This window comes from Eretmochelys imbricata, chromosome 1, assembly GCF_965152235.1.
Source record: "Eretmochelys imbricata isolate rEreImb1 chromosome 1, rEreImb1.hap1, whole genome shotgun sequence".
Lineage (NCBI taxonomy): Eukaryota > Metazoa > Chordata > Testudines > Cheloniidae > Eretmochelys > Eretmochelys imbricata.
The window spans coordinates 345,309,017-345,335,314 of record NC_135572.1 but is presented as its reverse complement, the minus strand read 5'-3'; the positions used below and the strand labels follow the sequence as shown (position 1 = coordinate 345,335,314).

General features: G+C 45.2%; 1 protein-coding gene across 1 annotated transcript in view; it reads left to right on the top strand.

Annotated features, from left to right (window-relative positions):
• Positions 1-6,920: 6,920 nt before the first annotated feature.
• Positions 6,921-26,298, top strand: part of MCM10 (minichromosome maintenance 10 replication initiation factor) — a 30,902-nt gene continuing 11,524 nt past the window's right edge. Inside the window, exons 1-14 of the mRNA XM_077836489.1 lie at positions 6,921-6,976; positions 9,357-9,683; positions 10,661-10,765; positions 11,484-11,618; positions 11,993-12,167; positions 13,237-13,402; positions 14,826-14,993; positions 16,586-16,702; positions 18,859-19,058; positions 20,122-20,222; positions 21,255-21,365; positions 21,452-21,569; positions 22,056-22,275; positions 24,753-24,894. Coding sequence (XP_077692615.1) covers positions 6,970-6,976; positions 9,357-9,683; positions 10,661-10,765; positions 11,484-11,618; positions 11,993-12,167; positions 13,237-13,402; positions 14,826-14,993; positions 16,586-16,702; positions 18,859-19,058; positions 20,122-20,222; positions 21,255-21,365; positions 21,452-21,569; positions 22,056-22,275; positions 24,753-24,894 — 2,092 coding nt within the window. The 5' untranslated portion in view covers positions 6,921-6,969. The remainder of the gene's footprint in view (positions 6,977-9,356; positions 9,684-10,660; positions 10,766-11,483; positions 11,619-11,992; positions 12,168-13,236; positions 13,403-14,825; positions 14,994-16,585; positions 16,703-18,858; positions 19,059-20,121; positions 20,223-21,254; positions 21,366-21,451; positions 21,570-22,055; positions 22,276-24,752; positions 24,895-26,298) is intronic.

Below are 26,298 nucleotides of genomic sequence, written 5' to 3'. Positions count from 1 at the left end.
CAAAGGTCCATCCAGCCCAGTATCTTGTCTTCCGACAGTGGCCAATGCAGGTGCTCCAGAGGGAATGAACAGAACAGGTAATCATCAAGTGATGCATCCCCTGTTGCCCATTCCCAGCTTCTGGCAAACAGAGGCTAGGAATGTCATCCCTGCCCATCCTGGATAATAGCCATTGATGGACCTATCCTCCATGAATTTATCTAGTTCTTTTTTGATCCCTGTTATAGTCTTGGCCTTCACAACATCCTCTGGCAAAGAGTTCCACAGGTTGACTGTGCATTGTGTGAAGAAATGCTTCCTTTTGTTTGTTTTAAACTTGCTGGCTATTAATTTCATTTGGTGACCCTTAGTTCTTGTGTTATGAGAAGGAATAAATAATACTTCCTTATTTACTTTCTCCACACCAGTCATGATTTTATAGACCTCTATCATATCCCCCATTAGTCGTCTCTTTTTCCAAGATAAAAGTCCCAATCTTATTAATCTCTACTCATACAGAAGCTGTTCCATATTGTAAGTAGAATCAGAATGGCTCTACCCTGACATCTGGTGGTGAGATGTGGAAAAGGACTTCAGGGGCTGATCTCGTTTGCCTGGGCACACCCACCCTGTCTAGCATGATGGACTGCTTGCCCAAATGGTCACTTTGGCTGCTGTGGGATCCCCAGTCTCTCTGTTATTGGGGCAGGAGTAATAAAGTGTTGTTATCCTGGTTATGTGAATCAAGGACAGTAGAACTGTACTTGGCATTTTATGATGGAGGGACTCGCCCTCAACTATGTAGCACTCGCTGGGCAAGGGACATGGGTTCCAAAACCCAGTGAATGGAGAGAGGCTGGGGATAGGTATGTGTACCTGGTAGTGTGGGCCTATTCTTATTCTGAGGGCTTTAAACGCTATTTTGACCCCTCCACTGTGTAATAACAGAGCTAATTTTGGCTCCATTAGGAGTCTTGTTACATGCTGCAGAGCTGAAATCACTGTTACCTTGGTCTAAGCATTAGACCTATTTTGGACTAGCACTGAGGCTCCCCTACTACCAGTTAAGAGTCACTGAGAGCTGAAATCACTAAAGAGCTGAAGTTACTAAGAGTTGAGATTACTGAGAGCTGTGTTAAGTAGGGGGTGGGGGGGCCTGAAGACAAGTTGGTGAGCAGACAGCAGGACCCCATGGAGAGGCGTGGCACTTGGCCATCGACCCAGCAGTGGAGCATGTAAGATGACCCCACATACCTCCCTCCACTTCCACCCAGGCTGGGAGGTAAATTCTGCAGATGAACTTCTGGACTCTGGGGGGCTGCACTGACCTAGGACAGAAACTGGGGGGGGGGGGAGGGGGTGACTATTGGGTTGCTGGACTTAAGACCCTGAGGGAAAAAGGACACTGCCAAACTTACTTGGGGGTGGGTCTTTTGCTCATGGTTGGTGTTATGAATCCTGTTTGTGGTATTTCTCCAACATAATGCCACATTGTTTCCCTCCTTTATTAAAAGGCTTTTGCTACACTCAGACTCTGTGCTTGCGAGCGGGGAAGTATTGCCTCTTAAAGATGCCCAGGGGGGTGGTATGTAATTGTCCCAGGTCACTGGGTTGGGGCTTGAGCCGGTTTTGCATTGTGTTATTGAAACGGAACCCCTAGATACTGAACCCAGCCCTTGTTGCTGCCAACTCTGACGGGCAGAAGAGTTACAATATGTTTAATCATTTTTGTTGCCCTTTTCTGAACCTTTTTCAGTTCCAATATATCTTTTTTGAGATGGGGTTACCACATCTGCATGCAGTATTCAAGATGTGGGTGTGGATTTATATAGAGGCAATATGATATTTTCTGTCTTCTTATCTATTCCTTTCTTAATGATTTCCAACATTCTGTTTGCTTTTTTGACTGCGCTGCACATTGAGTGGATGTTTTCAGAGAACTATCCACAATGACTCCAAGATCTCTTTCTTGAGTGGCAACAGCTAATTTAGACCCCATCGTTTTGTATGTATAGTTGGGATTATGTTTTGGTATGTGCATTACTTTGCATTCATCAACACTGAATTTAATCTGCCATTTTGTTGCCCAGTCATCCAGTTCTGTGAGATCCCTTTGTAGCAATTTGCAATCTGCTTTGGACTTAACTATCCTGAGTAGTTTTGTATCATCTGCAAATTTTGCCACTTCACTGTTTACCCCCTTTTCCAGATCATTTATGAATATATTGAATAGTACTGGTCTCAGTACAGAGCCCTGGGTCTATTTACCTCTCTCCATTCTGAAAACTCATATTTTTTTCCAACCCTTTGTTTTCTATATTTTAACCAATTACTGATCCATGAGAGGACCTTCCCTCTTATCCCATGACAGCTTACTATGCTTAAGAACTTTTGGTGAGGGTCCTTGTCAAAGGCTTTCTAAATATCTAAATACACTATATCCACTGGGTCCTGCTTGTCCACATGCATACTGACCCCCCTCAAAGAATTCTAGTAGATTGGTGAGGCATGATTTCCCTTTACAAAAACCATGTGGACTCTTCCCCAACAAATTATGTTCATCTATGTGTCTGACAATTCTGTTTTGTGTGTGTGTGTAATCCGTTGGTTCAACGATGACGTTTTCATGCTATCTCTTTTTGTGGATTCTGGAGTGACTCTGAAGTCCAAAGCGTGACACGCGTGCTCGTGAGCAGATTGAGCAGACAAAGTCATTGGTGAGCATCTTGGTAGAAATAGCCATAGTATGACACTTTTCCCTTGCAGCTAACGATTGATTATTTCTGTCCTCTTCAAAGGCTTACACACATTCAGTGGCACTATTCATATGTGTGTTTGCAGGATCATACCTGACTATACATGGGAAATGTTGAAACAGACTGCACACATTTTTTTTTTTGGCAAATTCACAATGCAAGCAAATTATAAATGAGATTTCTTTTCAATTACAATAATCCCTAGGTGCTACTTTAAATAGGCAGACTGTAATTCTCTCCCTTGGAATTACAATCTGAAGCAGAGCAAACTGCTCCTGGCTGGCTGGCAGCTGAGCTGGTCTGGGTTCCAAAAATTGTGCGGAGTTGGGGAATGGTGGCCTGTGTGGATGCAGGGGAGTGGTTTAGGCCAGGTGCCAGCCAGCTCCCCAGGAGCAGGGGGCATCATACTGGGGTGTCCAGCAGTTTTCTCTTGGGGCACAGAGGTTGGTGTGCTAGAGGGCCATGCAGCTGCCCCTTGGGGCATGGTGATGTCTTGGGATGCTGAGGCATTCCACTGGGAATGGGTTTGACATACATGCGGGATGTCCCATTGTAGTGGGGTAAGAGTGTGGCAATATGGCAGCCCTTTCGTGTAGCACCACTGCTGCACTTGGTGACGTGCAGCAGTCTGTCGGGTGACCTATTGGTCTGATGTCATCACCCTGCTTTCTGTGACATCGGCAGGCAGTTTCCCATGACATCATCATTATGGTGCTTGGTCAGCGGCCAGTGCTTTAGTGGTTTTTGCCCAGCGAGGTTGCGCCAAGGCTTGCAGGCGGAAGAACGAGGAGCTCAAGGCAGGCATTTAACAAACATTAGTCCCAAAGAGGCAGCCCTCGAACATGATGCATGCCTGCCCCTAAGCAAGATGGCACCACTGGCTTCACAACACTACTCTACCATACACAGGACTGCGCCGCCCTTAATAAAGATGGCGCAGTTCCCACGGCTCGCCGTTCTGCGGGCCAGAGATGCTGTACGCATGCGCAGCACTCCAGCGTCTGTCCCCTGACCGGGGAGGCAGTTGCGCCTGCGTGTGACCCGAGAGGCGAGGGGGCGGAGTCTAGTTAGAATTTTGGCGGGTGACCCGGCTGAGGGGAGCGGAGCTGGGCGCGGTAAGTGCGGGGCCTGCCCGGAGCAGGAGATCGGGGGCCGTTAGAGGAGGAGGAAGAGGGGTCGGGGATCTGCGGGAGTCCCGGCGATCGGGGTTGTGGATTCCTGGGCAGGGGTCTCCGAGGGGCGAGAGGGGGACACGAGGTCTGTGCTCGGGGAGGGGGATTCGGGGGCAGGGGTCCCAGGCGGGGAAGGATCGGGGGTCTCGGCGGGGAGGGATCCCCTTGTCATCTCAGGAGGGTCGCTGAGGGAGGAGTCCCGCGGGGGCAAGGATCGGGTCGGGGGGGACTCCAGGAGGAGAGGAGATCCGGGCTGTGGATTGCCTGGGTGGGAGAAGGGGGCTGGGGATCCCTGGGGGCGGGAGGGGGAGTCCAGTGGGGGGCAGGTTCGGTGCTGGGGGATGTGGAGTCGGGGTGCGGGGATGGCTCTGGCGGCGCCCAGGGAAGGGAAGGGGCGGGGGGAAGAGTCATGGATAGTTCTGGGAGGTGTCTCTGTCTGGATGCTCATGAGGCCGGTCACGGCTGTGAAGCATCTCGCAGGTGATTCAAAGAGACGGGGAGTGGGTCAGAAATGAAACCAGCTCCTCCCTGACTGCTCCCCACACACCCTGCAGGGTAACCGGGGAGCCCCACGCTGCACCCGATCTCCTGATGTACTCCCTTTTCCATGGGGTGATGATTAAAATGTTATGGCTCCAGCTCCCTTTGCCTTGCTGCGTGTGGCTGTGTGCCAGGATGGACCTCAGCATTGTTTGGATGTGGGAGGGGACAGGAGGTTGAGGCACTAGATGGGGTGAGGCGGGCTCTGGGCGGTGCTTACCTGGTGGGCTTCCCAGAAGTGGTGACATCCCCCTCGCTCAGCTGCTAGGCGGAGGCGTGGCGAGGCAGCTCTGCGGGCTGCCTTTGCCTGCAGACACCTCCCCCGCAGCTCCCGTTGGCGGTGGTTCCTGGCCAATGGGAGCTGTGAAGCCAGTGCTCTGGGTGGAGGCAGCCCGCAGAGCTGAGCGGGGGGGATGTCGCCACTTCCGAACAGCCCCCTGGGTAAGCACCGCCCACAGCCTGCCTCACCCTGTCCGGTGCCCCAACCCCCTGCTCCCTGCCACACGGGGATGGGGTGCAGCACAGTGACCCGAGACTGCCCCAGCAGGGGCCAGTGCATCTGGTGTAGGCAGGGGCTGCCTGAGCTGCCCCTGAGCAAGGTGCACCGGCCGCTGCAGAAGTCATGGAAAGTCACGGAATCCGTGACTTCCTTGACAAACTTGCAGCCTTAAACATCACTTTGGCTGAAACTTCTCAAGCAGCTTTAGAGTTTACAGCAAACATTTCTTAGGGGTGGTTTACACTAGGAGCTTACATGGGTTTAGCTATGTCTTTCAGGGGTGTGAAAATTCCACCCCCCTGAGAGATGTACATATACCAACCTAACCCCTGGTGTAGACAACACTAGGTCAACAGAAGAATTTTTCCGTCGACCCCCCTCAGGGAGGTGGATGGAGTACCTACACCGGCGAACATAGGTAGTGTCTACACTGAAGCGCTACATAACCATAGATCTCTGTGTGTGTATAAGAAACTGTGCTACTTGATATTAGTAGTTCTTGTTCTGCCATCACCCACTCTATTTTTGCTGTCCCTTGTATCTTATTTTCTGACTTCAGGAGTTAAACTCTTTGGGGTATGGGGCCATATCTGTTTTTCTCAGTAATGCTCCTGGCACACTTTTGGGTGCTGCACCCAATTTCGTTTATCCACTTGACTCTTCGGTGCTGACCAAATGATGTTTCCCCCATTAAATAAACTTTCCAGATTATTGTTTGATGATCTCTAAAGCAATGTTCAATGTCTTTGAAGAAATCTGCTTGTCCAGTAACCTATAATAAGCAATAGGAGAAACCGAGTTCTTCCCACGCACCACCACTTGTTTCCTGTCTAATTAATAATATCAAAGTCTGGTGCTCCAGATTTCTAGGGAAGTGTCCATATGTTTGGATCATCATCCTGAAATATACTGAAATACTCATATACTGAAATAATCATATACTGAAATAAAAACGGGTCCATCTATTTTAATGACTGTGTGTTGAAAGAAGCACAAGAAACCTAGAAATAAAACACAGATTTATAAGAGTGAGAGTGATTAACCATTAGAACAAACTATCAAAGGAAGTGGTGGATTCTCCATCTCTTGAAGCTTTCAAATCAACACTGGATGCCTTTCTGGAAGATACTCTATAATAAAACACAAGTTATTTGGTTCAATACAGGAGTAAGTGGATGAAACTCTATGGGTTGTGTTACACAGGAGGTCCAAATAGGAGAGCCATTGGTCCCTTCAGGCTTTAAAAATCTATGAATCTATTAACATGTTTGGGTGGTTTGTTTTTTAAATAAGGAACCTAATGTTCTGATGCTGCAAAGAGCTCAGCATGGAGCCCAATTGACTTCAGTTGTTGACCTTGGGCCTGCATGTAGCTCACTGCAGGATCAGAATCTAAATGCAGAAAAATGAAATGCAACATTATAGAGATCTTAAACCAAAAATTAGAGTTCACATAAGATGAGACACAAAAAGTAAGCATAGTAAATAGAGGAACTGGGGAAGAAACACTTGCTAAAGGGAGGTGGGCATGGTTTGTAAGTTACTTCTGAGTTACTTTGGTATAAATGTGAGCCTGTAATTCAGTGTCCCTACAATAAGAAACCAATGATAGCTTATGGACTAAGAAATCATATGTACATGCAAAGTAGAGGAGATAAGCTCACCATGTTGAGGGAGCCTGTGTTGTCTAATGGTTAAATCATGGGACTGGATTCTCATCCCTGCTCTGCCATTAATTTGCTATGTAGTGGTATAGAAGTGTAAACTATTTCAGTTGGAAGCTTTGAGAGGATTATTATCATCTGTGCATAGGGGGTTGGTGAAGTAAGGAAGTGGCCAAGACAGCAACCATTGCAGTTCTAAATAGTTAAACACATTAAGAAATCTTTGGATTTGTGTCCCCAGTTTATGCATTGAATCCTTGTTTTATTTGTCATGCAAGTTAACAAGATTGCTGCTTTTCTCTCCCTAACAGCTGAGATTCTTCCTTTGGGGACTCTGCTGAAGAAGTCCTGTTGAAATCATGGATGGTGAGAAATGCAGTTTTCCTTCCCCCCGCTTTCCTTTTACATCTAGGGCCAATAAATGAGTGTACTTAATGAGTTCAGAGTTAATGAGTTCATGGTTGTAAACTGCATTTAACTAGTGTAAAATTAAATCACAGTAATCGTTTATTAGCAGATGCCTTTGAGGTCCAGAGACTAAGGCTATGTCTACCCTAGCACTTTTATTGTTAAAACTTTTGTCGGTCGGGTGTAGAAAAAACACACCCCTGAATGACAAAAGTTTCACCAACAAAAGTGCCAGTGTGGACAGCACTATGTTGGCGGGAGACACTCTCCCGCCAACATAGCAACTGCCGCTCGTCGGGGGTGGTTTAATTATGCCGGCCGGAGAGCTCTCTCCCGCCAGCATAGAGCAGCTACACAGGAGACCTTATAGTGGCACAGCTCCAACAGTACAGCTGTGCCGCTATAAGGTCTGTAGTGTAGAAGTATCCGAAATCCCCTACCAATCTATACAAAATGCCTCCATCAAAATCCTCTTCAATTGGGCTGCTTTGGCACATCTTGTTATATCAATAAAATAAAAACCAGCAGGATCTTACTAAAGGGGAAAAGGCAAAATGCCACATTTATTGTGAATACAGAAAGAATCATAGTAAGCAGTTAGTTATAGCTATAACATTCCATTCAATCTCATATTTATTCACACATTCATTCATACACACACACACACACACACACAGAGGTTCTGCAAGGTTGTTATCATAGTTACCAGCCTTGGAGTTGCTCATGCCAAGCCACTTGCCAGGTGGCCTGGACATGAGGAGGGAGCAGGGCCTTGTCAGATGCTCATCTGATGCTCCTGGAAGTTGGTTTGCAGAATCAGACCCCAAAGTTCTCACTTTCTAGAGTCCATTTTTATAGGAATTTCTTCCTATGCCAGTCTATGGGAATTGCTTCATCATGCTGTTGCTGAATCAATCAGCAGATAGCACATTCCTGATGACTCCGTGCTGCCGGCTTGTTCTTTGATTCTCCCATTCTTGAGGCTGTTGGGTGGATTCCAGTCTGCCCTCCGGGGGTCCTCTGGTTATTTCCACTTGACGCCATCTTCAGCCAATGGACGCTGGATTCTTAGGCTGGCACCTCCCTGATCATTCAGTTATTATCCACACCAAGCATCCATTCACATACATCCTCTATCTCTATTTTAATCACAATTGTTAACAAAGCGAGATGAATACAACAAAAGGGTGGGGAGTCTCTGGGTGCTGTTTCTGTTGTTACAGAGTATTGCTTTGAGTCTCTCTCTGTGTGAGTAGTTGTTGTTACAAAGAATTGCTTTGAGAACAGACTGTCTTAGAATGTACTAACACAATTAGCAGCTTGCAAGTTTCACACATAGAGGCAGAGAAACAGTACCAAAAACCAAGAGACCTCTTAATTAGTAATACCCTGGAATTTAAACTATGGGGAATCAAACTCATTTGTGATTTTAACACAGAACTTCTTTAATATGATCCAACAATCTTCAGCATCAAAGGCTAAATCACGCGATTGTTCTTTCCTTTGAATTTCATCTCCCCTCAGTCTGTTTCGTTCCTCTCTCTCTACTCATGTTTCTTTACTGCCTGGTCCCTTCTGGCCCTGCACATATTTCCTTGGTGCTTGATCCCCTTCTTCCCCAGATATGCTGCCCAGCTGCTTGGTCCCCATGCTCTCCTGGATATGCTCCCCTTCTTCTTTGATCCCATTGATATTTCCTGCTGATGACTGGCAGTTCCACCCCCACTAGTGGCTCTGATCCTTTTGGACAGCTCCTGTTTCTACTTTTTCAGACCTCCAGGCTCTTCTTTGTAATGAGGCTGCCAACAAGGAAATGCTAGCAAATTGGGGCCTGCCAGCTTTCTGCGGGCCATTGATGGACCACAGTTTGGAAGCCTGGGCAATAAACCAAAAATTAATCTAGAACTAAAATAATATAGAGCATACCTAACAAGCTGTAGAAATCTCCTGTCATTCACTGTGTTTCTGCCTGCAGCTCCAATGTACCTTTCTTGATCAACATAGCTGACAATTTCCGCTCCTTGCTTTGTTGTTTCCCATGTAATTTTTTTTATACATAGCGAATTTTAAAGAAATAGTGTCTCAGACACATTGTTTTACATTAGACGAAGAGATTGGAAGCTATTCTGTATTCCATTGTTGTCTTCCTTTTTCCAACAGCAGATTTGCTTGGGGCTAACTTATGGTTTTATAAAAAAACCAGTGCTCTGATTACATCTAATTAGCGATCGACTTTTCTTTGTAATTAGATGTGATTGCAATATCTTGGGCACATATTACATTGCAGTTTTCCTTTAATTGGGCTGTGGTGACTCTTGGTTTGATTGGTTTGTTGCAGGTGATGAAGACTTGGAGCTGTTGGCTTCCCTGTTAGAAGAGAATGAGGTAGCTGAGGATGAGAATACTCCTGAAGAGACCACAGCTCACTCAGATGAGGCTGGAGAACCAGATGAGTATGATGAGCTGTTTGACGCAGAGGATGATGCATCCTACACCGAGGAGGTTGATGCTGAGGAGAGTGAAGCCAGTGAGCAGAAGGAAAATGCATCTGCGTTGTTTGGAGATGTGGATGACCTGACAGAAGAAGAGGAAGAAACTGTACAGGAAATACCCTGTTCTCCAGCTCTCAATCAGGAGAAGGAGAAAAACAATCAAGATTTGCAAGGTTTGCTAAACAGCAATTTTTGTCTGATTTGTCATGCCCTTCAAGCTCATGACCTTCAAATATATATAGTCTCTTTACAAGCTGCGGGGATCACTAGAGAGCTGATTGGGGTGTACCAGAGGGCTCACGGGATTGGTTAGGGATATAGAGCTCTTCCTCTCAAGTCTCCAGTTCAACTCCAACCCTGTTGGGAAGTGGTTGAAAGCGCTCATGAAGACTCTTGAGTGGCCTGGGTTAAGTAAGTATATTGGGGTTAGTCCAGTTTTAAATGTCCACATGGCAAAATTTACCATCCCAAATGCCACCTTTGTCAATAGAGAGACCAAGGACTGAATGAGCCCGTTCTATGGACAAAGAGTTCTTCACCCTCTAGGGCTGTCACGCTGGCACCTTTCACCAGTACAAAAAAAATAATCACACACTTAAACTTCAACAACAGGCAGTTCATCAGAACTGCTTCTTGTGTGTTTATTGATCTTTGGGGCTGAATCTGATTGCATTGGTTAAAGTCTTAATATAAAAATGAGCATCAGAGTAACTTAAAGGGGTAGTATCAATGCTATTGTTACTATGCTAAGTTGAGCCATGGAGACACACACCTGTTGCCAATCGCAGCTGTACGGTCCAGTCCTGGTACTTTTGAAGCTGGTACTGAGTGCTCTCACTTCATTGCTTGTATTGAGAGGAAATATTAATGCACATGGCATAGCATCACCTAAGTAGTGTTGATTGTATGAAGAAATACCTTTGTTAAAGAAAAATTCAGCTCCAGTGGGGCTGCTGGGAAAGTCTGTGCTCCCTGTGAGCCTTACAGAACTTGAGCTTTCTTTTTATCATGGCGTCAGTCCTTTTTCTCTCTCCCCTTAGAATCACTTCTAAATTCCCATGATTTAGTAAAGCCACTAAGCTTCCAGTAATCTTGTAAATCTTAATCCACGTGGTTTCCTGCTAGCTTCATTATTTCTTTTCTCTCCTAGATGAGCTGAGGAAATTGCAAGAGCAGATGAAGAAGTTACAGGAGCAGTTACAAATGACTGCAATTGGGCAGCCATCCAGCTCAGGCCCTCAGAAAAAAACCCTTGGTAACTAGGTTAATTAAACACATTTCTCATGTCTCCACATCCAAACTTGTATTTATAGTCAAGTCTTGCAGAAAACTAGGTGTCTAGGCAACTAGGCAAAAGCTGTCAACTAGTAGAAGGGGGCAGCCTGGTTGAGAGAACACAGGCCTGGGTTCTGTTCTTTGCTGCTACAAATTTCTTGTGTCACCTTGGGCAAGTCACTAAATCACTGACCCTCAGTTTCCCCATCTGTAAAATGGGGATGATGCTCTGGAGGGTGTTGTACTGACTCACGTGCATAAAGCTCTTTGAGGTCCTCTGATGGAAGCCGCTACATTGGAGCCCATTGTTGGTACGTGGTACATTTCACATAATATACAGATCACATTGCTTTGTGGTGTTACTGTGAGTGATACACCTGTGTGGTGAATGTGGTAGGGATAAAAGGGAAGAGGGTCATATTTAGGGCTAGCAAAGTGTGTGTTGCCAGTGCTCCAGCTTAATACAGACTAATGGTTCATTTGTACCTGCTGTCTTGAGTCACTGGAGGATGAATGGCTGGTTTCTACCCAGCTGTTACATTTCAAATGCAGGCTTCAGGAGCTGGCAGCTATATGGAAAGGTTTCCACGTTGAGTCCTGTATTTAATTTATACAAGGATGTGTTTAGTTGGAGCAATTATTAGAGTTTGTGTCCAGCCAATGAGGTCTCATTAATATTCTTTGTTTTTGTTGACCAGGTAAATCGCCCTGTATTCCCTTCAAAGAAAGGAAAACTCCGAAACTCCAGGAGTCACCATGTTTCTCTGCTCAGCTCAACGGCCCTTTATCAATAACCAAACAGGGAGCCCAGAAACCAAAACATTCACCATCAGGTATAGGTCTTAGTAACTAGGTTCTGGTGCAGTTAAGCTGCCTTAGCGCTATGCTGCTGTCTGGTAAATATTAGCTCTCGTCTGAGAATATGAAAGTTACGCTGTAGATCTGAGGCACTGGCTTCGTCTCTTAAAGGAAACTGCGTCACTTGAGTCATTTACAAGTGAGCAGGAGTTAGTCCTTGAGATTCCACTACAGGGAACAATCCTGTACTTAGGAGGCACAGCTGACTAGCAGAATAAGTTTTTCTCCATCGCTACTGTGGGTAATATGGTCTAGGTTGGTGTCTCTTGTTAAGTTTTTAAATTGCTGAATTTTATAACTGAGAATATTGTTTTTCATTCGTTATGCAGATTTTCCTTCTTATTTACAGAGAATAAGAGTCCTCCTCCAAGGCCAATATCAAGTTCATCATTTCAACCACTCAGATCTACTCCTGGGAACAGGCCCAAAATGGCCACCAGAGACCGGACTCCTCAAGTGCAAGGGAGTTCCAGTGTGACTGATCAGCCAGTCTCTGTGGAAACCTTCTCTGGACTCAGATTAAGGTCAGTGACCCAAAGCTGTTCTGGATGTCAAGGGAACATTTTTAAATAACAGGAGAGATGTGATCCTTCTAATGGACTGTCCCAAAGGTTCTTCCTTTGTCAAATGTATTGTGAATGGGGATCTCGGGCTGTCAGACCAGGGTGAAATTTCTGGTTGGCAGTATTTTATAAATAGCTTTCCCATCCCAGAATGAATATTCTCTGATCAGGGTGGAATGTTAATAATCTAGCAGCAGCACTGGTAGGTAGTTCAGTAATTAGCAACATCTCTGCTGGCTTATTTACCATTTTTTGTCCTCTTCTACAGATGCTAACCATGCTGTTTTCACCTAGCGTCCATTTCTAACAATGTAGTAATTTTATTAGACAGTGTGCTTAGAACTGCTTCTGTCACAATATGTTCAGAGATGGTGTGGAGGCAAGGGAGACATGATGGAGCCTGCTCCTGCTTCAATCAAAATGAATGGGTGTCTTGCTATGGACTTCAATGTGAGCAGGAGGGGGCCCTCAGGAGTTGACCCATATTCCCAATGCTTGTTGTGACCACAAAAGGTCTCTTGTTACTTGAAATGGCTTTCCTCATTGGAAAGAGCGGTGAATTTCAAACCCGCACTCATGCTTGGGCAGCAATATTGTTCAGTCCTTGCTGAAATGAATAGAATTAACCACAGATACAAGTTTAACTTGTTGTGTTGGTACTTGGACACAACTAATTACATCAGCAGCCTTCAAATATTTGTATGTTTAACACCAGTAACTGACAGGAATTGTTTCAGGTTTTCTAAGATTGTACAGCTAGGAGGAATGGGATGAAATCAGGTGCAGAACATACTTTTCATTGACTCCTATTAGACTGTGGAGTGATCTACCGGGGGGATGGTGGGCTCTTTAAGAACAGAGCACTACATACTGTACTCCCAAGAACAGTCCTGCAATGATGGTGGTTGGGGATGGGCTAGACAGTCTAATAGGTCTCTTGCTGTAATTTCATGAATGTAAAAGCTATTGGTCATCTCCATGTATTGGTGCTAATGTTAGTGGTCTCTATAAGCTCTGTTTCTTCATGTAGAAAACCCCGTGTGTCATCAGTGGAAATAGACAGGAAAATGGCTGGACGGAAGCTGATCAGACTGTCTCAACTGCAAGGCAAGCTGGCTGGGGGGAATCTGGAGGAAACAGACTGGGTAACATTTGGAGTCATAATAAAGAAAATCACCCCTCAGAGCTCAAATAACGTAAGCAGTTTTGTTCTATTCTCAATTAAATGAGGGTATTTTCACTGACAGGCTAATTAGATTTTGCACATTTTGTCAGCCAACTCCACATTCTTGTTTTAATTAAAACAAGCTACTATATTACGTTTGAATATTCTCGGTAGTCTAGGTTAATTCAATGCTGCTAGTGTCAGCTCTCATATGAGAACCTGGATGCATGGCATAAGATTGTCACCTACAGAATGATGTATAAATCTGCTCATTCTGTTGTGGTACATGCATTCTGTAGGATTATTTCATCTTTATTATGACTTATATTGTTATGAATTGCTAAATTCACTAGTTTTGGCCCCCAGAAGAGCAGCTACCTCTATGAAAGCAGAAGTCACAATATTAAATAGCACCAAAAAAAATAAAACCTCCAAACTTCATTTTTATTCTTTATCCTCCAAATTTCAATCACGTGGTCCTGCAGTCCCAAAAGGTGAGCTGATGTCTAGCTCATGAAATCACAAGATAGAAAAGTTCTGTTAGGTCACTCAGTCATTTTCCCTTCCAATGAAGGCTTGGCAGAATTCAATTGTTATTATTTATAATTTTGAGAGATATCAATATTTATTTTTAAGCATTTTTTTTCCTATATTTATCCATTTAAATTTTCACAGTTGCAGGAAATTATGGAGGGGACAAGCAATAACTAATGACAATAGATGTTGAGATTCAAAAAGTTAAAGGGTTATAAGTGTTAAAAAACAAATTGTCAACATCCCATGTCAAAATATACAGAGTACGTAGCTGAAAATCAAACTCTAATAAGTTCCCAAGCAGAATTTTTCTTTCTTTGCGTATTTGTAAATTTCGGTTATCATTATTGGAAATATTTTTTGTTGGTTTGTGTGTAAGGTGAAATAGATGTTTGTTGACATTCACCAATTAAAATTCAATCCTTCCAAGCCTACTTATCATAGACTTACTAGGGCTTTGTTCAATCTTGTTCTAAAAATGCCAAATCATGGGGCTTCTACCAGTTCACTTGTGATCATTCTACAAGCTAGTATTTTGTCAGCAGACGACACGGAGCTGAACACAAGGTCTGTGTTCTAGATCCAGCTAGGTAGTCTTAGGTAAAACTCTGCCTCAATTTCATCATCTGTAAAATGGGGTCAACTTATACTGTACGGGATATTACGGATTAATAAGAGTCTGTGTGAAGTGCTCTATAGCTATTAAGTATTGGTAACAGGAGCAAGAACAGCGGTCAGAATTACATGTTTAACAATTACCTTTGTAAGTAAATAATGTTGTCATAGTATTCCCTAGCCTATACTAAATATAGAGAACAAAGGCAAAATAGTAACAAGTTTCGTGCAGATTGCTGTATGCCTGGGCAATATCAGTGGTTTTCTGATTAAGATCTTAAAGGGAAAACCAATGTCTGTTCCAGGGCAAAACTTTCAGTATCTGGCGGCTGAATGACCTGCGTGATCTGAACAGCTGTGTCTCGTTGTTTTTGTTCGGTGATGTCCACAAAGAACACTGGAAGACAGACCAAGGCATGGTCATTGGGCTGCTCAATGCTAATCCCATGAAACCTAAAGAGGGCTCGGATGAGGTAAGAGTGTTTTTATTCTCTTGGACTCATAATTTTATTGGGCTGTCACTGGGAAATGTTTCAAAACACTTTGCCCAACTGATGTTGTAATTCAGAGTGCCCTCAGAAGGAAAAGTGCTTGGAAATTCATATCCCACCCTGCAATGCATTCTATAAAATACCTCCAGCCCTACCAAAGCTCCTTGTCTTGTTTCCCTGGAACCCTGAGCATATAAAGCTGGGATTTCCTTTTCCTCACTTGACAATAAACAGATTATATGTCGAGAGGGTCTCTTAGAATCATAGAATATCAGGGTTGGAAGGGACCCCAGAAGGTCATCTAGTCCAACCCCCTGCTCGAAGCAGGACCAATTCCCAGTTAAATCATCCCAGCCAGGGCTTTGTTAAGCCTGACCTTAAAAACCTCTAAGGAAGGAGATTCTACCACCTCCCTAGGTAACGCATTCCAGTGTTTCACCACCCTCATAGTGAAAAAGTTTTTCCTAATATCCAATCTAAACCTCCCCCACTGCAACTTGAGACCATTACTCCTTGTTCTGTCATCTGCTACCATTGAGAACAGTCTAGAGCCATCCTCTTTGGAACCCCCTTTCAGGTAGTTGAAAGCAGCTATCAAATCCCCCCTCATTCTTCTCTTCTGCAGACTAAACAATCCCAGCTCCCTCAGCCTCTCCTCATAAGTCATGTGTTCCAGACCCCTAATCATTTTTGTTGCCCTTCGCTGGACTCTCTCCAATTTATCCACATCCTTCTTGTAGTGTGGGGCCCAAAACTGGACACAGTACTCCAGATGAGGCCTCACCAATGTCGAATAGAGGGGAACGATCACGTCCCTCGATCTGCTCTCTCGTTTTTCCCCTTTCTTTTCTTTCCTTTTCCAGAAGGCTAGGAGTTTTTACCTTCTCTTTTCCGTTAGAGCCACTGTTTTTCAGTAATTCTCCCTGTACCTGATTTATGGGCATATAGCAGTATTTGACCCCTTGTCACAATGACTGCCAATCCGCTTCTGAGGAAGGCCAACACCCCTTCTGGTACAGGCGGTGCCTTGAACTGCGGTGGACAGTGAGCTAGCCTGAGCCCTTGTGTACAGTGGGCTAGCCTGGTATAAATCTTTCAATTAAAGTGAACTGTAAAAGGTGCTAACTTCCAGTAATGACATATGAAGCCGTCTGTCTATCCACAGAATGCATACAGCATGGTCCATAGCAATGCAGCCTAGTCATACCAATATAGCTAAGCTCTGTTCCAAGGATGACCGTGTTCAGGGCTGAGCAGGTATTTGGTCTCCATGCCTGTTCAGTCTTTGGCTTCTCTGTGGAGACTTCCAGCAGCCGGGCCACTTGATGGTGGCTTTTGTCCTGCGAACACATGTTCACTAGAAATTTGGACTGAGACCATCCACTGGCTCATAATCCATCAATTTGCTGTCCTGTGGTAAATTACATTTGGTCACTACCAACCTAGACAGGAACTGAACCAATGACCTGGAGATCAAGGGCTCTGTTTCATTACCATCCTGTGACCCATCCAGCCCCTCTCCAGAAGTCTGTTTATTGAGCTTTGGGTTTACTCTTTGTGCTGTTTCTTTTTAGATGTGTTTGTCTGTTGATCACCCCCAAAAGATATTACTTTTGGGTGAAGCTCTGGACTTGGGAACCTGCAAAGCTAGGAAGAAGAATGGTGACCCATGTACACAGATTGTTAACCTGGTATGTATCTGTTGTTGCTTTTATGGGTCACTGATGAAGGAAAATCTGGCTGGTGCCTTTGAGCCAGTGCTCTGATTCTGTGCATTACTATTGGGTCGTAATTTATAACTAATGTGTGTGTCATTAGTTGTGTCAATGGGCAGGCCTTCACCTGCATGCCCCCTTGTGGGCTGTTGGTGCTCTACAGGTGGCCTGCCTCGGTTTCCCCATTTTTTTAAGGCTCTCTCAGTCAAATTGCTAAAACTCTTCTCAAGTCCAGAAACGCATCTCCCTGGGGCAGGATTTATTAACAGAATATTCAAAATAAAATTTCTCAAATCCCCATCAAATCTTGACTCCTTGTCTCCCTACTTGGGGTCTCCCAGGCCTTCCCCGCCTCTAGTCTTTTACTCAAAAACTCAGGGTTTCCTGCTGGAGTCTACTTACTCCCTGCAGCCACTCCCTGCTGTCTCAGGCCTCTGCTGAAGCATCTTATGTCCAAAGACTCTGCAGTCTCTCTCTCCCTGAGCATCCCCCCTTGCTGGCAGCTTCCTGCTGCTCTTTATAGGAGAATTATAGAATGGTAAGACTGGAAGAGAGCTCAAGAGATCATCTAGTCCAGTCCCGTGCACTCATGGCAGAACTAAGTATTATCTAGACCATCCCTGACAGGTGTTCGTCTCACCTGCTCTTAACCCAGCTGGTTCTACTAACTAAACCCCACACCCCATCGTCGGTGTGGCAGTCAGGGCTAATGGTATGATACTTGCCTGCTCCAGGCCTGCGGCCTTTAGGGGCAGGCCACTCCATTAAAAGTGGGAAGGTCAAGAAGGAGGAAATGAGATCTTAATCTAATCTAAATATCCTTTGGTCACCATATGCTATGTTAAGATGTGAGCTTTGCCATCTCTGCAAGGGACCCTATGAGAGTGGAGCCCCTCTGATAATCTTTGGGTTCAGTTCTACCCAGATATATACACAAGCAAATGCATCTTGAAAACTGTTCCCTTGTGACTAAGACTCAGTACATGCTCACAGCTCTGATGTCAAGACCATGTATCGAGAGTATAGAGTTGTGAAGAATGGAGGGTTTGGGTGTGGGGAATATTCTAGTTTCCACTGGCGTCTGAGTTGGTGGTAGTTCATCCAGGCTGAGAGTTCAGACAGATGTGGGGATGAGCAGAGAGGGGAATCATCCCAATAAGAGCAGAGCCGAGCACCCACAGGTAGGTGTAAAAGGAAAAGAGTACAGGCTTAGTACAGAACCTTGAAGGATACCAGCAAAATGGGGGAGGATTGGAAGTGGGGTAGAAGCATTTGGAGATGGAGGAGGACGGTAATTGTATAAGACATTTGCAACAACATTGGAACGTGCTTATATGTCAGCACATGGTGACGTGGATGTGCAGTATCCTAAACCTCAACTGCATCAATAAACATCTAGAGCCGGCAGTAATGAGCCTTGGGGAGGACATTTCCTGGCAGCTAACCTGGCTGGAGGAGGTGACTGGTTCTTGGCTAACAAGCACAACATGCCTGATCTGGAAGGTATTGCTACTAGAAACCCTGTACATAGAACTACATAGAGAATGACGTTATTTCAATTGTGATGGAAAGTTAATGAACACCATGAGTGGAGGGTGCTGTTCACAGTATTGATCTCTCCCAACAGACAAACTAGGACAATCACTGATTTTAATCTCTATTCTCTCTTGGGTTTATATTGAAACGTGTCTGTAAACTTTTTTAACTGGCTGTAGGAAACTTCTCATTTTTAGTGTTGCTTTTCTTCCATGTCTATGCTTGTAAAGAGGCCGTGTAACTGAAGGTCATGAGCCATGGCCACATACATACTGATGACCCAGATGTCGGTGAGGTGAAACCTTGGACCTGCAGACTTTGAGAATAAGCTATTCTAAGAGGGAATATGTAAGACATTAGTGTGTGGGATCTTGTCTCCCTCTAGTGACTGGTCCCTGCATTATAACAGCCTTCAACCCACAGTGGTAGAGGCCTGTGTGTGTGTTGGTCAAGCTCAATACTTGCTGGTGACTCATCATGTTTGTATGAGCACAGCTTAGTTACAAAAAGATATTGTTGTTTTTCTCAGGGGAAATGTTATCTATCAATCTCCAGTTAGTCTTCAATTACAGAGCTCCCTTATTTCTTTCCTTCAGAATGACTGTGAATATTGCCAGTACCACGTACAATCCCAGTACAAGAGGCTCAGCTCGAAGCGGGCAGATTTGCAGTCTAGCTTCTCCAGTGGCCGTGCTCCAAAAAGGATAGCTTGCAAAAATCCCAGCTTGAAGGAGCGGCTCTGTCAGGATGGGTTTTACTATGGAGGTGTTTCTTCGGCAGCCTATGCAGCCTCAGTGTAAGAGAAACTGCTTAATTTCCTTGCAGCCCTTGGCTCTTTGGCAGAATTCACTTCCTGACTACTTATAAGTGTGCCTGAAGTTACCTTTAAAGAGACCAGCATTCCTTTGGGTTCACTAAATTAACCAAACAGGAATAAACTGCTCTGAGCCACACCACATTTGGCAGGGAGCCTGCCTGGCCATCCAAGGTAAGCAGTCAGTGCTTGGATGGAAAACACCTTCCTATCCTTGAGGTGGTGTTGGTGAGTTGGTATGTGATGTTCTTACCTCAGAATCTGTACCACAACAATACCGCATTGTGAGGCTGGGGATGCTGTGCTGCCCTCTTTCAAAGGAGGGGTAAATTTAAGTCCTGAGCACTTAGGGTCGTTAAAGATCCCTGGGCACTTTTAACCACTGTGTCCTGGCCAAATGCTATCGTGGGTAATTACATTCTGATGACATATCCCTGGATCTTGTGTTTTTTCACTTCCTAACTTAAATGATATGATGTTGCTGTGTGTTATTAAATACCTACTGCCTCCCACCTGGGAGTGATGGGTGAAGTGAGCTGTATGTATCTGCTCTCTACTTCACATGGGATCTGAGACTTAATTGGACCCTTTCCAAATCCCAGTGAAGTCAGCAGTGGAAAGACTCCCATTGACTTGAGTGGAAGCTGGATCATGCCCAATATTTGCAAATCACTTTTAGGATTCTCCTAACAATGCTACCTGATTACCTCATTAAATGACATGTGTGGCTGCATGTAGCAATCTCTCCTATCTTTTTCTTGAGCTAAAATTAGCCAGATTTCGTCAAAGTCTCTGTGTCTCCTTAATACTCAGAAATGTGTATCTAAATCTTGGCAGAAATGGGAAGCCCAAGTCTTTGAGATACAAAAGATTACAGCACAATGTCCCTACTTGTGAAGGAAGCACCTGCTCAGAGTGAATGATGGGTAATTGGAGCATTTGGGGAGTTGCTGAGCTGGTACTCAAACTCCAGTACTGCTCCTCACCCTTTACTGCTACATGTCTTGGAGCAGCACTCACTTTTTGTGGGCTTTTGTCTCTGTAGTGCAGCAGCTGCAGCCCCTAAGAAGAAGATACAAACCACTCTCACGAATCTGGTCGTAAAAGGAACCGACGCAATTGTACAGGAAACTAGAGAGAAAATAGGTAACTTTCTTTCTTCCCGTCACATGCATTCCGCTTGCTGTGTGACATGTCTGTGGAGCCCATGATGTGTGAGCTAGTTTAGAGCCTCTGGGAAATTCTGTAGTTACAAAGATGGCCAGTTTGAATTCACTTTCCCAAATGATGTAAACTACCTCCCTCTGGTATCACAGCTGCACAGAGAATGTCCAGCTCTCTTCAGAGTATGTTTTGTACCTCTCTTTTATTATACAACCTCCTGCACGCACATACCTCTGGGATAGAAAATTACTGGCCAAAGTGTGGAACTTGCTCCATCCAGTCCTTGGCCAGCATGAAAAAGTTACTGCTAGACTGAGGGAGCACTGGTAATTCTAAGATCTCCAATTGTGAATCACTGGGCTGAAAACAAATGGCTTGAACCATTGGAAACAGGGTTTTCATGATTTCTGGGGACATTGAGTATGCCCCGAAGAGAGAGGCATGCTGGGGCGGTCCCAGCACAGTCCTGGGAGGTGGGGATCTCAAGAGTGCTAATCCTGGCTCTGACACATTCCTTTCATGGCATTGAGCAAGTCACTTAACCTCTCTGCCTCCATTTCCCTTTCTGTAAATAGGGTAGCCCTTGTTTGGCCTCCCAGGGGAGAGAGGAAGGCTGGTCTAGTGGTTAGGCACTAGTGTGGGACTTGGGAGATTTGGTTCAATTGGTATATTTCTGTGTGATGCTGTACAAGTCATCTCTCTGCTTCAATTCCCCCTTTGTAAAACATGTCCCTACCTCCCAGGGGTGTTGTGAGGATAAATACATTAAAGATAGTGAAGTGCTCAGATACTAGAGTAATGGGGCCATCTAAGTACCAAAATAAAGAGGTGGGATGTTGTGAAGCTAGTTTGTGACCTCTGTTAAGATGAGAGTACTATGTGAGCACTGAATATTATGTTTCATAGCCATTCTCATGTTAGAAATGTTTGATGCATTAAGTGTGAGTGCTGAAGCCAGACCTACATTTCCCTTCCTGGTTCTGAGTCTGTTGGGTTTTTTGTACACTGCTCCAGGTATGGTGAAGAGACCCATGCCATGTACTGATGAATTCAAAGAATTGTTGGCAATGCCAACCTTTGGAGCACGAAACCTCTGCAAACACTTGGCCAAAGCAGATGCAGCAGGTATGTCCAGGTACTCCCGTGACACTCCCCTTTGCTGAGCCTTGGCTCATTCCTTGCAAGTCTGAGTGTCTGTATATTTATTTCAGATGCTCGAGGGAAGCAAGGATCTGCGTTCCAGTCTATCTCCGCTTCAGCACTGCTCAAACAACAGAAACAGCAAATGCTGGAGGCCAGAAAAAAGCGATCAGAAGATATACAGAGGCGGTAAAACACGCTCCATCATCTGATGTTTTACAGGCAGACTGTCCTGTTGGGTGGGAGGGTTTAAAGTTTTATGAAACCTATCTAACTAGCAATATCATGAGGCTTATTTCAGTGAACAGTCAAATGCTGCATCATTGTGCCTGAGAACCAGAAAGGATAATGTAGGGAGAGTGTTAGAGCAGGAGGCTGGGAACCATGATTCCTGGGATCTGCCTACTCTGTGACTGACTTACCTACCTCACAGGGTTGCGGTGAGCCTTAATGTTTGCAGAGTGGTTTGAGCTCTGATTAAAAGGAAACTGACCGGCCTAACTGCACTATCCAACTGGGTGACATGCAGAATGCTTTAATAGCAATACAGGCAAGGCCTCTCCCATTGAACAATGGCTTACAATATGGCTTCTAAAGTCAATTGTACTATTTTCGAGCTTTTCGATTTGCCAAGATGAATCATGACTATACTTCAGTGTTTTTGTCCTCTTTTAGGTTTCTTCAGAAGACAACAAAAACCAATAGCCCAGCTTTACCATCCTCCTCAGGGCTCCGCTCTCCAACCCCAGGGGCTGAATTTCCCAAAGCTGCAAAAATGTCAACCCCTCAAGCACCTAGACTGGGGATAGGCTTCTCTGAGGGCGATGACGTCCTCTTCTTTGATGATTCTCCACCTCCAGTACCAAAACTGAATGGTTTAGCAGAAGCTAAAAAGGTAACAATCCCTTTGAACAGTTGGACTTTGAGCTCCTGACATGGGTCATGTTGCAACATGCAGCCTTTACTTCCGAGATCAACGTGTTAAGCTCTGTTGTACCCCATTGTAAGCTTCTAATTCCGATTAGCTGTTTGTGTCCAAGACACCATGCTACTAGTTTGTCTTTTAGTAAGTATTCAAAGTGGTAGGATATCTGCTAAAGAAAATCTGTGCTATGCAAACTTCTGGCACTGGGATTTGGAGTCTCACCTCTTGCTGGTTGAAATCCTGCCTGAGTCAGTCATGAGTGAGTTATTACTGTCTGGCCTATGAGAAATGATTTGCTGTCAGTCTAAATCCTAAGGCACAAGTGTCAGCATCACAGAAGCCATCGTTCTAACTGGCACCCTTGCTGTCAGTCTTAGCCAAGGACATGGATTGGGTACTTCCTACTCCTGAGGGTGGTCCGCTCCAGGTCAGGATTGAGGCCCACTGCCTTGCGTAGGGGGAGCTTGCACCCCCTAGCACTTCACTGTGTCTGACTGTCAGTCTGGCACCTCACACTGTGAAATTGACTTTAAAAAAGAAGTTGAGTCACAAACCTGCTGCACTTTAGTTTCCTTTGATCTGAAGGTGGGATTGACTCCCCCTTCAGCAAGTGGCCATTCTTTGGAGATTGCTTTGAAGGAGACATATTTGTGTGTTTCTAGGACAGTACACAGCAGGGATTTAAAATGTCAGCAACAGAAAACAAGCTCAGTACATGTACCAGGATGGGGTGCATAAGCACATTCACTCCCAGAGGCCAAAGGCTTTCCCTGAAAGCTCATATTATGCACTGTGCAAACATAAATTCTTGTTTGCCCTGGTTTCTGAGACAAACCTGGGAGATCTGCAGTAGCTGCACAGAAAGCAAGAGTGTTATCCGCACTCTGTTTGCTAAAGCCTGTTTTGTTTTCCATTTTGAGAGATGTTTTGAGTTTTAAGCTCCTCAGAAATGTTATAAAAATATCAGTGTTCCCTCTAATTTTTTACGTCCATGTACGGAATTAATTTTGTTATGTGCACCAATATGGAGGTGATTTGTGACACATCACCTTCATATTGGTGCATGTAACAAAATTAATGTGGTGGGGGTGGGGCTGAGGCGTTCGGAGTGTGGGAGGGGGCAGACGGTTGGGGTGCGGGAGGGAAGTGAGGGCTCTGGGGTGGGGTTGGGGATGAGGGGTTTGGGGTGTGGGAGGGGGCTCAGGGCTGGGGCAGAGGGTTGGGGTTTGGGAGTATGAGGGCTCTGACTGGGGGTGCAGGCTCTGGGGTGGGGCTGGGGATGAGGGCTTCAGGGTGCAGGAGGGGGCTCAGGGCTGGGGGAGAGGGTTGGGGTGCAGGGGGTGTGGGCTCTGGGGTGGGGCCAGGGATGAGGGGTTTGGGCTGTAGGCCTGCGGTGGGGAGAGAGAACTCTCCCCAGCCCTCTCTCGCCGCAGCAGCTCGGGGCCGGGGGAGAGGCGCCTCTCCCCAGCTGCGGCAGCTCTGGCGGGGCTGGACTGGGCCAAGGGAGGGGTTCCTCTCCCCTGGCCACAGCAGATCTGGGGCAGGTCCATATTGTTGCCGAGGGAGGGGTGCCTCTCCCCCGGCCACTGCAGGTCTGCGCTGGGGAGGGGTGCCTCTCCCCTGGCTGCGGCAGGTCCGCCCTGGGGGAGAGGCATCTCTCCCTGGCGCAGCCCTGAGCCCCGGCTCAGGGTTTAATAGGCAGCTGCGTGGCTGTGCAGCTTAGAGGGAACTTAGCTCTTGATCATTTTATTAAATGTAACCCCTTTGTGGCTGGGTCCTTTGCCTCAGTCAGTTAACATCCAAGTGAAATCTTTGGAGTGCTAGGATGTACCTTGTACATTCAGCAGCTCAGCGGATTCATTGTAATCTGTATTTTTCCATCCTCACTGCCATGAGCTTTAGTAGTCTGGTTCCCAGCCAGCAGAGAATAGGTACGTCTTTCCTTTGCAGGGGTTTAATTTCTTGTCTGTAAGAGAAAATCAACTCCTCGCTAGTGAGATAGAAGAGAGGAATCTAACATTTTTGGATAGATCTGGAGGATTATCTGCAAGTTTCTTTTAGTGCCCAGTTATTAGAGTGATTTATATAGAAATCTCCAGTGATGTTTCCTTTCTGCCTTGAAAATGCAATTTTCTTTGTTCTAGCTCCTCTCTATCTTGTCCAGCACCTTCGTCTGGATCTCAGACACGTAGCCCCGTAACACACCAGTGAGAATTATCAGCCTCGTTTTACAGATTGGGAAACTGAGTCAGCGGTTGGGTGATTTGGCAAAGGCTACACTACTAGGAAATGCAGAGTTGGGATTAGAATTTGGTTGGGATGCCCATGCTAAGTCTAGAACACCTTATTGCTTCTTCCAGTTGACATTTTCCCATCTGCCTTGGAATTAGGAATGTGTGACCTTGGATACTTGTGTTCAACATTAACATTTAGTTCCCATCTTCTAGTTGGCTGCTATAAAGAAACTGCGAGCAAAAGGCCAAATCCTCAATAAAACCAACCCAAACAGTGTTAAACGGAAACGATCTGATCTTGCCGAAGTTCTGGAGATCATGGAGAGAGTTGAGAAAAACATCCCCTCATCACAAGGTATGAAAGCACAGACCTGACTTTAAAAAGTGAGTGCGTTGTACAATACAGTACCCTCCACGTATCACCAGGTGCCTTACGACCAACCATGTTCAGCTCAGCAGCTGCTGATGAATTACAAAAGTACTTTTGTAACTAAAATCACAGGCTGTGTCAAAGAGATTTGGAACTAAAACAGGTTTTCAACCTGATTTTAAAAGGCCTAATTCCATGATGGATCTGGTGACAAAGGTGGGGTATCCTGCTGCTATGGAGACAGACAGACCCTGAAAGCTCTGTCAGAGATCATGCCCAGATTTTTTTTAAAATTAAAAAATAGGATGAGTTCTATTGGATTTTCTGCTGTTGGAAGGAATAGAAACACAAAATCTGTAATTCTGGCTTTAAATCTTTAACCTAGTCATGATCTCTAATCGTGATTTTTTTTTTAAAATGTGTATTGTTACTAAGTCCTCCTGGATCATATATGATGCAAGAGCTGAAAGCATGGTAGAAACATCAACGTGTTTATTCATGAACATATCAAGCATGTTGCAACTGTTGGCTGGAAGATGTTCAAGCAGAGCAAAGCATTGTATAATGCCTCACAGTCATCCTGTGAGATAAATATTCTCCCCGTTTCCCTGAAGTGCACACTGCTCCATTTGTCACAATGGATTGTTAACTCTGAAACTAAGAGATGACAATTTTAGGGTGGGAATTCCAATTGTGCCCAACTGATGTAGGAGCAGGAGTCCCACGGACCCTGAGAGGCTTCTTTTCCTAAATCTCCTAATCTTATCCTGAAATGTCATCCTTAATTTTCAGAGTTAACACCTTTTTATGAATGTGGTGTGCACAAATCTCTTTGAAAGGCAATGGGACTTGTGCTCCTAAGTCAGTTAGGCATTGTTGAAAATCTCACCTGTAAATGTCACTATTGCTGACTACTTTGCTGTTGATCATTTTAGCAGAAACATTTCCTGCTGCTTTACTTACCCTACAGCACTTCCCCTGGCTTCTGCAGTATCGTGTGTGTGTGTAAGGCTGCTGAAATCTTCAGCTTGCCCCCAGCTCTCCCCAAACAACTTACCCAATGCTGCTGGTTGTCAGTAGTGCAGCATATTGCAAACCTGGGCTTACCATAAACTGACTATCCCAATAGGTAACACGGGCTCTGCTATCCTCATTGACCTTCATAGTTAATTGGTTCCAAGCTTCTTCATTTTAATGAGGCTGCTGCAGAATTTCTAGTCTCCAGAATCCAGGGATAATGCTGCAGAATGTAGGTCCAGCTTGCTACAGGATCCACTGGGCTTTGATCCTGCTCTGGCAAGGAACCTCACTCGGTGTGTACGATACCTGCTATTCTAAGCCTGTTTTCCTCCCTTGGCTCAAGGTGGTATAGTATTTGTAACTGTACAC